At 44.9% G+C, this 11,135-nt stretch overlaps 1 protein-coding gene across 3 annotated transcripts; it reads left to right on the forward strand.

Annotated features, from left to right (window-relative positions):
- Window positions 1-375: 375 nt before the first annotated feature.
- Window positions 376-10,226, forward strand: LOC136116620 (uncharacterized). 3 transcript variants are annotated; one of them, XR_011603724.1, is made up of 4 exons: window positions 376-6,387; window positions 6,448-6,543; window positions 6,605-7,755; window positions 7,837-10,225. XR_011603724.1 is itself a non-coding variant. In XM_070994861.1 (4 exons), the coding sequence occupies exons 3-4, from the start codon at window positions 7,584-7,586 to the stop codon at window positions 7,917-7,919; spliced, it is 255 nt and encodes an 84-aa protein (XP_070850962.1). In that variant the 5' UTR covers window positions 414-6,387; window positions 6,448-6,543; window positions 6,605-7,583; the 3' UTR covers window positions 7,920-10,224. The 3 variants fall into 3 exon arrangements, 2 of the variants coding, with proteins under 2 accessions (XP_070850962.1, XP_070850961.1); XM_070994861.1 differs by having other exon boundaries at window positions 414-6,387; window positions 7,837-10,224; XM_070994860.1 differs by having other exon boundaries at window positions 442-6,387; window positions 7,837-10,226.
- The last annotated feature ends 909 nt before the right edge of the window (window positions 10,227-11,135 follow it).

The following is an 11,135-nucleotide window of genomic DNA, read 5'->3' on the forward strand; positions in this document are numbered from 1 at the left end:
TAGAGAGTATCGAGAGAGCGGGTCCCGCTTTCTCAACAGTCTACAGGCAAAATTCGATGCAATGAACACAGAAATACACTACCTTACGAAACGAGTGCGAGAGCTGGAAACCGAGGCAAAAGAGGTGAATACACTGAAACAACAAGTGTGTGAACTGGATGCACAACTGGCAGCAAAATACAATGCACAGGAGGTCGCGGATGTTGCATGCAACTTGCGCTGGCATGGTGTACCGCAAGTCGAGGGCGAAAATTTGAACACCCTTTTCAATCGACTATGTATGTCACTATATCTGACCCCTCCTCCGCGAGTTAGGTCTATTTTTGGAGTCCGACCGAGCCAAAAAAACTCACTTGTTGACCCAGTAATAATAATAAAAATGGATCACTTTCGCGAAAAAGCTGCGCTGCTGCGGGCGATTGGAGTGCACCGACAAACAACCAAATCGCAGCTGAGCTTACAACTGATCGGTTTTGTCTCGCCGGCATTTATATACTTAAACGAACAATTAACTAAAACAAATTACTAAATTTTTAAGCATGCCATGCGACTCAAAAAACAAAAGCGCGTAGCGGCCGTCTTTACTCGCCGTGGAGACGTATTTTATAAGCCTATAGGCGGAGGAGAGGCTTACTACGTGCAAAGCTCTAATGAGCTTTCTGATCTGAGTAGTGATGTAAGCGAAATCTACTCGAGTAGAGATGCCGCTTTAAGAATAATTCATTTCGTAATTAAAATGTTATCTATCTCTATATTAGGATTTCAAATTACTTTAATATCTTTAACTCCTGTTAGTCATATGTTTAGGATCAGTCGCATTGTTAATTTAGTAGTTTGCCTAATTTATTGTCTGGTGTGCAGTCCTTGTTTTTTTACTTTGAAATTTAAAACTATTCACAATGGAAGAAACCCTGAATAATTCAACAGCAAATAGTCATGCCCTTCTGTGCATCCTGACAAAGCAGAGACCTGGTCTCAAGATTTATCATATAAATGCCCAAATCCTGACAAAGAAAATTGAAGAGTTTAGGTACATGTTTGTAAATTCGGAAATTGATGTTATATGCGTGTCTGAAACATGGTTCGTCCAGAGTCTATGTGATGTACTAATATCGTATGATGGATATAATGTGTACCGTTCTGATCGTGTTAGTCATGGGGGAGGAGGTGCAATATATGTAAACAAAAAATTAAAAGCCAAAATTATTTGGCAACACACAATAAACAGTGCGATAGAATATATTTTTCTTGAAATACAATTATGGAGAAAAATCTGTTAATTGGCTGCATTTATCGTCCGCATTGCAACACAAATTATGATGATCTAATCAATATTCTGACAGACATTACAGTAAACTTCACTGATGTAATCCTTGCAGGCGATTTTAATAGTGATATTCTGAGGGAATCTCACCTTACCAGCAACATGGAATCGCTAGGTCTGAAACCAGTAAATCTTTCATTTCCAACCCATTTCAGCAGAACACGTAACACATTATTAGATTTCTTTTTTGTGAGTGATGTTAATAAAATATGTTTGTATGATCAGCTAATCGTTCCGTTCTTTTCAAAACATGACCTTATATACCTGACCTATAACTTTGACCTTAACTACACGGACCATATAATATCTTATCGTGATTTTAAGAATATTAATTATATACTGTTGAACGAAGCATTCGACCAGTGTGTATGGAACAATATTTACAGTCTTCCAACAGTTGATCGTCAACTTAACTTTCTACAACTTAATATTAGCCACTTATACGATAGTTTTGTTCCAGTTAAAAGTGAAACAATTCAACCGTCCGAAAAACCATGGTTTACCAATAATATAAAATTGGCAATTATAAAACGTAATGAAGTATACCAGAAGTGGAAAAGATACAAAACACCGCAACCCCACAGCATGTTTGTATCTCTGAGGAAAACGGTTACCAAACTAATCAAACTTTTTTAGCCAAAAATTTAAAAACTCAACCTCTTCGAGTCCAACATGGAAACAGATTAAAGCTCTAGGGATAGGTAAAAAAAAGACATTACAGGAACTAGATGTTGACATATATGAACTCAACCTTAAATTAGCAGAATGCCAAGTTCCTGAGGTCACAACCAACACGTACCTAAATTCAGTACCTGAAAACATCTGTGATACTAGGTTTTTGTGTGTGTTGACCAATGTGTTGATTTAGATAATATTCTTAAAATTAAGTCTAACGCAATTGGACCAGATGATATTCATCCTAAATTTATAAAAATTCTACTTCCCAAACTTATCCCTTACCTTACTCACACATTTAACACGGCTCTTACCACGTCTACGTTCCCGGATTGCTGGGAAACCGCCAAAATTATCCCAATACCTAAATCAAACAAAGAATACCGGCCGATATCTATTCTTCCGTTCCTCTCGAAGGTATTTGAAAATATTGTTGCATCACAAATAAATAATTTTATATCTGTCAATAGCATCTTAAATGACCATCAACCTGGATTTAGAAAAAATCGTAGCTGCACTTTAGCCATCTTAAAAATAACTGAAGATATTCGTCAACAGACGGACAACTCGTATGTCACCTTCTTACTATTGCTGGACTACAGCAAAGCGTTCGACACAGTAAATCATGACATCCTGTGCTCAAAACTCAAAAATTTGTATTTCTTCTCCAATACTGGCGTCAAACTTTTGTGTTCGTATCGTTTGCCTATCTGCAGCGTGGTGCACCCCAAGGTTCGGTTCTTGGATATATATAAATGATCTTCCGTATGTGCTGTCGACATGTAATGTCCATTGATATGCTGATGATGTTCAAATGTATGTTAGTCGTCCCTTAAACAGAATTAGTGAGTGTTTAGATATTTGTAGAATGATGCTTGCAAAAGTAAATGAATGGGCAAAACAACGGTCTTGCCATCAATCCGTTAAAATCAAAGTGCTTAATCATTTTTAAGAAGAAATTATGCAATATTGAACTATCCCCCTTGATGATTAACGAAACACCAATTGAGTGAGTGGAAACCGCCAATAACTTGGGTATCACATTTAATAGAACCTTGAACTGGAATGACCACGTAAACAAAGCTGTAGGCAAAACATACGGACTAATAAGATCCTTGTCACTAGTAAAATGTTCCTTACCTGTTAGTGTGCGTCTTCTAATTGCGAAGTCTTGTATAATACCCACACTCTTCTATGGTCTAGAGATCTATGCAAAATGTGATATAGCAAGTCGACATAAGCTGAAAATAGCATAGAATAGTATTGCGCGTTTTATATTTAATTTGCATAGATCTGACCATGTAACTCAATTTGCTTACAAGATATTTGATATAAGCTTGGCAGATTATATAAAAAGTAGAAAAATAATCTTTTTACACAAAGTTATATACACCAGAGAGCCATCATACTTATTTGAAAAATTACAATTCTCCAGATCTACAAGAACAAAGAATATTATCTGCATCCGACACAGGTTTCTGCTTTCAAATAGACAATTTTTTATAAATACTATTAGAACGTTGAACGAGCTTCCCAACTACATAAAAGAAACTAGGAGCGCAACACTATTTAAGACAAAACTTCTCTCCCTCCTAAAAAATAGCAGTTCTAGTCTGCTATAAGGTATCATATCCTATCTTAACATTGCGACTTATCCCCAAAACCTTTTCTTTACTTTATTAACTTAACTTTATTTGTCATTCTAAATGTTCAACAATTAATGTAACAATGTATGTCATTAGATTTAAGAACCAATTTTGTCCAAATTTAAGTATGTTAACCAGTTGTGACTAGCGAAGTAATTTATAAGTTTTAGAACTTGTAGCGTTAGGAAGTCTAAACAATAAATAATAATAATAATAATAATAATAGGAGTTTAACCACTGCCCCCGTGCTAGGATGTCCCGATTTCGACAATACGTTTGTGTTGCAAACTGACCCTACTGACATGGCACTAGGAGCAGTCCTGTCGCAAGACTTCAAAGGACAGGAGAAAGTCATCGCCTACGCCAGCCTCCACGGAAGGCAATTACACGACAACAGAGAAGGAGTGTCTGATGCGATGTTACTTGGAAGGTTATCGGTTCGAAGTGGTTACCGAACACCTAGCCCTCAAGTGGTTGAACCCTATCGGAAGCCCCTCTGGTCGGATAGCAAGATGGGAGTTACAACAGTTACCGACGAGGTAAATTGAAATTGAAATCCCGACAACCCTGTGAATTCTTGCAACAGATGGCCGAAGTGGAGACACCCTGTAGATGGATCCAAGGCATAAAGGTTAAGATAGGAGAATACCCCGAGAAATTCTCATATTACGTAGTGAAAAACGGACAACTCTGCCGGAATTTAGGGCACAGAGCTGAAGACGAGGACTAATTCCTGTGGAAACTGTTCGTCCCTAGCCCAAGTAGAATCCGAAAGACGGTTTCTCGACTGTCCCAGAGGTATTTCTGCCCCGGAATGTTTAGAGACGCGAAACGTTACGTCCAGCGCTGCGAGTCGTGTCAGAAGTTTAAAATCGCCCAGACGAAAGCGGCGGGCAAAATGTTACCCCGCATTACAAACGAACCGTTCGATATACCCGATCGAAACACGGAAACACCGTGCTCCTCATATTTCACGATATCTTTTCCAAATGGGAGGAGTTGATCCCGTTACGAAAAGCTAGTGACGCCCAGGTCCATAAGGCTTTCCGGGAACGTATACTAGGTCCCTCGGAAGTTCGTCTGCGATGACGGCACTCAATTTACCAGTCGCATTTTTAGAGAGTACTTCCATACTCTGGGGGAACACGTCCAATATACTGTTCCTTACTGTCCACAGGAGAACCCTAACGAGAGGACAAATCGGACTGTCAAGACGATGATAGCCCAACTCACCGAGGCGGACCAAAGTTCCTGGGACGAGCTATTGCCGGAATTAGCGCTCGCCATCAACCCAAGCGTATCGCACTCTACGGGATACAGGCCCGTCTTTCTGACGCAAGGACGCGAGCCCCGACTCGCTACAATATTGCACGACGAGGTCACCCCCGGATCGGCGGTGATATCTAAGGACCTCGAAGGTAAAGCGCTCCAGCTTAAAGGAATCTTCGATATTGTCAGCTCCAATCTCCAACGTGTGTCCCAAGAACAAGCAACAACCTTACAACCTTCGACGCCGTGAGTGGAGACCGAAGCTCGGGGACAAAGTGTGGGTACGCCAACATCCCCTCCCGAAGGCGGCCGAAGGTTTCGCCTCCAAATTGGCCCCCAAACATGACGGCCCCTACACCGTGACGATGCCCTTGAGAAAGACGCCCGCGCTCCGCCAACAACAGCCAGCTTAAACCCTATTACTCTGAAGACGTCGAGAATGCAGCCGCAGAAGAAGGGGATGAGACTATCCAGGGAGAGGACACGAGAGAACAAGCAGGGTAGAAGGTCACAGGGTAATTGTAAAGTTAAATTGTACCAACGCACACTATATTATTATCTAAGTATTCTAAGTCGAGATTTCACTGCACCGATAGATAGGAAGCTTAAACAATAAGGGTCTTATATCAATATGTTTAGTCTTCGCTTTCATATGGAAGAAGTCATCGAGTTTCCGGATAGTTCCGACGGTACCAAGAGTTTTCACCACGATTCGGAGGCATCAGAAAGGGAAGGCGAAGGGATCGAGGAGGACCAGGTAACTCACGATGGCGGCCAAGATGAAGAGGAGACGAACGACGGCGCAGAGTCTTCCGACGACCAGGAGATAAAAGGCGCGGAAAAGTCTCGGCTTGCGGGCGTGTGGAGGCCTAAACCCGGAGAGACGCGACGACCCACTTGACCCTCGGCAACTTACCAAGTTGAAGACGACTCCAGCAACGCGAGCGACTATGACGAGCACGCCGAGCCTCGCGATTACTCGAAAGGTCGTCGTCCAGAGTGGTCACAGCATCACGCACCTTAAGGAGACGACGAGCAGCCTTGGACCAGACGAGATCCTCGAGCCGCTCACCCGAGATATACTGAGCACCGCCAACGCCCTTCCATCGGGCACACCTATCGGCGCACGGTCGAAGACCAAGTGACGACGTATCCTGAGTTCCACAGTGTCGGGTCTCGATCAAGTTTGCATTCCCTTCCTCTGCGCCTGCTTACGACGATACTTCATGTGTTTCCACTAGGTCTGCTATCGATACCCAGCTCGCTTCTCGATACTGCGATCTCCTCTTTTTCGATGTTTCTTCGTCTGGTCAAACCATCCGTGCTTGTTCGGCGAAGCGTTGCCACCTGCTCGTTGCCAGAACTTTCTTGTGCCGGTCGATCGCCATTATCGTCCAGTGACAATCGACCGCCTACTAATTGAAGCGCCCCCTTCCCTAGGCAAAGGTGATGAAGCGAAATTCCTCTGGTTCGGTGAGTACTCTCGCTTTTTTTTGCTTTCTCTCTCTTATTTTCTACTGGTGCCTTTCACAGGTTCAATCACTCCTTCGCAAGGATGGCGGCGTGTTTGAGGGCGCAGAGAGGATTTCCTTTTCTTTGCTCGGCATTACCATTCGCCCTTGGCAACAGGTAAGTTCCATGGCATCCACCCGTTTTTCGTCTGGATTAAACCTCATATTTCTTCTTGCAGGTTGCTGTTGCGGACATGTATGCGCCCATGCGTCCTCTTTTTCATCACTTTAGCCGCGTACCCCGTCCCCAATCACCTTTACAACATGATCTGCTTTTTAGTGTATTTTTTTCCTTTTGTGTGTAAATACACGGAGGCCAGCGACCCGGAACTTCCGTCCACCCTCGGTGACCAGGACGCAATGCCTGCGACCCTTCTGACGCGCCGTCGCGAGCGCGGGTGCCTCCTCGATCCCCTCCGGTCAATCGATCGACCTACCTCGTGCCAACCGCCTTCGTCCGGGGACGACATCTGCCGGGCGAATTGCGGCCGCGGGCGCGCCGTCGGGCGTCGAATGTTGCCACTGCAGCTGGGGTCTATGGGATGACGTTGGCTCGGGCCACACCCAGGGTCCCTTCTCCAGCGATTCCGGCTCCTGCGTCGGTAACGTCGTCGCCGGTGTGGCCGGCCGGCCTCTCGTCCGGAATCTCCGGGCTCACCTTGGGGACCCCCTCTTTCCATATCAAAAGTCCCACGCCGCCTCCGTTGCAGGTCCCTCCGGTCACGCCCACACCACCGTCTGCTGCCGCCTCCGCACACGAATGCCCTAGGCCACAAATGCCCTCGCGACCAAAGCATGCAGCAGTGTAAGACCTATCGGAAGCACTACGCGTCAGTGTACTGGTGGAGTGAGGAAATTCATAGCTTGCGCAGGACCTGCCTTCGTGCCAGGAGGTTGGTCCAAAGAGCGAGAGGCACGGCAAAGCTGCAACTTTGCTTCAACGAGTGCAAAGAAGGCACTCAAGCTGGCGATGCAGAACAGCAAGAGGGAAAGCTACCTCAAGCTCTGTGACGAGCTGGAAAACGACCCATGGGGAAGAGCGTATAAGACGGTGGTCAAACGTGTGAGTGCCGGCAATAGGTCGCCTTTTGACCCGGTGGTCCTGGAAGGTATTGTCCAAGTGCTGTTCTCAGAAGGTCACCCCCATTCCATCCGACGATGGACGCGACAAGTTGGGAGCCCGATATGTCCGGTCACGGAGACGAAACTATTATCTGTGGCAAGAGACTTGGAGAACAGGAAGGCACCTGGGCGGATTTGGTCCCGAACAGTGCAGTGAAGGCCCTGCTATCCCCCCACCCGGATGCGGAAGCTCCGCTCGAGCGGTTTGGTAAGTTTGGTAATTTTAGAGGCGATTTGGGTATTTTTCGCAAATTTTTGTTGTTATGATTTTTTGAATTTTGTCCTATAGGCGCAACCACTGTGCGCTCTACAACATGTGCCTGCTGGAAGGGACCTTCCCCGACAGGTGGAAAAAAAGGGAGCTGGTCCTAGAAACCTCTGTGGGCCCCAGGACATACGAGGTGACAGCTGGTGTTCCTCAGGGCTCGGTACTGGGCCCCCTTTGGAAGACGATGTATGCTGCGAACTGCGCAATTCGAGAGGTGGAGGAGTGGCTCTTAGTGGCGGGCCTAGAGCTGGCCTCACACAAATCACAATTGTGATGCACTAGCGGTGCTGATATCAAGCAGGAAAGCAGTGGAGTCGGCGCATATCCAGATCGGAGGGACAAAAATATCATCTCAGCGTAACATAATGTTCCTGGAAGTCATGCTGGACACCCGCGTCTCCTATCGCGAACACTTGGAGTATGTAAATAAAAGGGCAAGCGAGACCACAGGATCGCTCTGCAGGATCCTACTGAACACCAGGGAAACGAAGCAGGACAGACGTAGGCTCCTCGCGACCGGTGTCAAGTCGCATTTATGGACGCTGCTCTGGTATGGGCCGAGTGCCTTCAGGACGATCTCGGACAACGCTCGTCATTGCAGGCCAAGAACAGGCGGACCACAGAACCAAGACCGAGGTGAAGAGGAGTGCCAGGATGCAGAGCGTCGATAACTGGCAGGAAGCCTGGGACAACTCCAGCAAGGTACGCTGAACGCACCAGCTTATACCCAGCATAGGGCTATGGGTAAATAGGAAGCACGGCCGGGTAGACTTCTACTTCACGCAGGCGTTGAGTGGACATGGTTGATTCCAAAGCTTCCTTAAGCGTTTCGGACGCGACACGGAGGACGGTTGCCCAGAGTGCGGCAATGGGATTTGTTGCTGTTTCGGCTATGATCGCCAAATGCTGATGGAGACCACCGGGGAAAGAGTTCGGCCAGAAACTTTTGGGCTCCTCATGCTGCTGAACGAGGTGAATTGGGAAGCGACGGCAGCCTACGCAGCGAGTGTACTTCGAACGCTGCGTCGCATCGAGAAGAAGAGGAGAGAAGCTACGGCCTAGGTGGCTACCATTGCTCGAAGCAATACCTTGCGGTCATACCGCGCAATCACGGCTTCCTACTCTTGTTGCTTGTACTTATTTTAGTCTGTATATACGTGTTAGGTAATAAAGAAATATAAAAAAAAGAAAGAACGCCAAAGTGGAGTACCTCGACTATCAGACACCCGTTTTATTATACCCGTTACTCGTAGAGTAAAAGGGTAAACTAGATTCGTCGGAAAATATGTAACAGGCAGAAGGAAGCGTTTCCGACCCCATAAAGTATATACGAGGTGTGTTCAAAAAGTAAGGTGACTTTGTATTTTCAAGAAAAACTATGAATTTATTTATCAATATTAATGTTGTCCCCTTCAAAGTAATCCCCCTCAGATACAATACACTTATGCCAACGGTTTTTCCAATCCTCAAAGCACTTCCCATAAGCACTTTTCGGTATAGCCTTGAGCTCTTCCAGCGATGCAGTCTTTATCTCTTCAATCGTTGCAAATCTCCGTCCTTTCATAGGTCTCTTTAGTCATCATATTATCATAACCATATACCCATGATTCGTCACCAGTTATGACCCTTTTGAGTAAATCTGGGTCGTCGTTGACGTCATCCAACAGCTCTTGAGCGATGCTCATGCGACGGTTCTTTTGGTCAAAATTCAGCAATTTTGGAACAAACTTCGCTGACACACGACTCATGCCCAAAACGTTTGAAAAAATTTCATGGCACGAGCCAAGCGATTTTCCAAAACAATTTTCTTCACTGCTTGAACGTCTTCATCAGTTGTTGACGTGCTTGGGCGTCCAGAGCGAGGCTCGTCATTGGCATCTTCCCGGCCATCTTGGAAGAGTTTGTACCACTTGTAAACATTTTTTTTACTCAGAACAGTTTCACCGTATGCCACTGTCAACATTTCAAGTGTTTCGGAGCACTTTTTACACAAAATTTGATGCAAATCCTTTGATCCATATTTTTCGATAGCAAAAAATCGCTGAGCACGCAAAACAACTTGTTACCTTTACGCCTCCCACAACTAAACAAAAAAGGGGATTCAATTGAAACTTGGTACAGATGTTAGGGAAGAGTGTACCAACATAACAAAACAAAAAAATCGATAATCGAAAATATGTTGCCCGCGAAATTTGAAAAGTCACCTTAACTTTTGAACACACCTCGTATATTCTTGATCAGGATCACTAGCCGAGTCGATCTAGCCATGACCGTCTGTCCGTCTGTCTGTCCGGATGAACGCTGAGATCTCGGAAACTATGAGAGCTAGGCTATTGAGATTTGGCGTACAGATTCCTGAGATTCCTGCGCAGCGCAAGTTTGTTTCAGTAGACTGCCACGCCCACTCTAACGCACACAAACCGCCCAAAACTGTGGCTCCTACAGTTTTGATGCTAGATAAAAAATTTTAACTGAAATGTAATGTTCTCATCAATACCTATCGATTGACCTAAAAAAAAGTTTGCCACGCCCACTTAAACGCCCACAAGCCGCGAAAACCTGTGACGCCCACAATGCGCATGCTAGATAAAAAATTTTAACTGAAATGTATTGGTGTCGTCAATACCTATCGATTGATCCAATCAATGACCTACCGCCGGTAGGTGGCGCATTTTAATCTCGCTTTGCTGCTTGCATATCTCCATTTCCCTTTGAGTAACGGGTATCTGATAGTCGAGGTACTTCCTTGTTTTTGGGTTATTTCCGTCAAATTTTGTTCTAGCATGAAAATTGTGGGTTTGGAGTTAGGGTGGGCGTGGCAATTTTTTTTTGGGTCAATCGATAGGTATTGATGGGAACAATACATTTCAGTTAGCATCAAAACTGTAGGAGCCACAGCTTTGGGCGGTTTGTGGGCGTTAGAGTGGGCGTTGCGCCTTGCTGAAACTTGCGCTGCGCAAAAAGCTCAGGAATCTGGATGCCGAATCCCAATAGCTTAGCTCTTATAGTTTCCAAGATCTCAGCGTTCCTACGGACGGACGGACAAACGGACAGTGATCCTGATCAAGAATGTATATACTTTATCGGAAACGCTTCCTTTTGCCTGTTACATACTTTCCGACGAATCTAGTATTACTCTGCGAGTAACGCGTATAAAAATGTACGTGAAATAATAAGGAATGATTTCTATATAGGTGACCTAATGACTGGGGCTGATTCTATAGAAGATGACAATAACTTAATTCAATTAATTTCACAAGAATTACAAAAAGTGGATCTGAATTTAAGGAATTAGATTTCCAACGCCTTAAAAATAATGC

The sequence above is a fragment of the Drosophila suzukii genome, chromosome 2R, assembly GCF_043229965.1.
Source record: "Drosophila suzukii chromosome 2R, CBGP_Dsuzu_IsoJpt1.0, whole genome shotgun sequence".
Taxonomy (NCBI): Eukaryota; Metazoa; Arthropoda; class Insecta; order Diptera; family Drosophilidae; genus Drosophila; species Drosophila suzukii.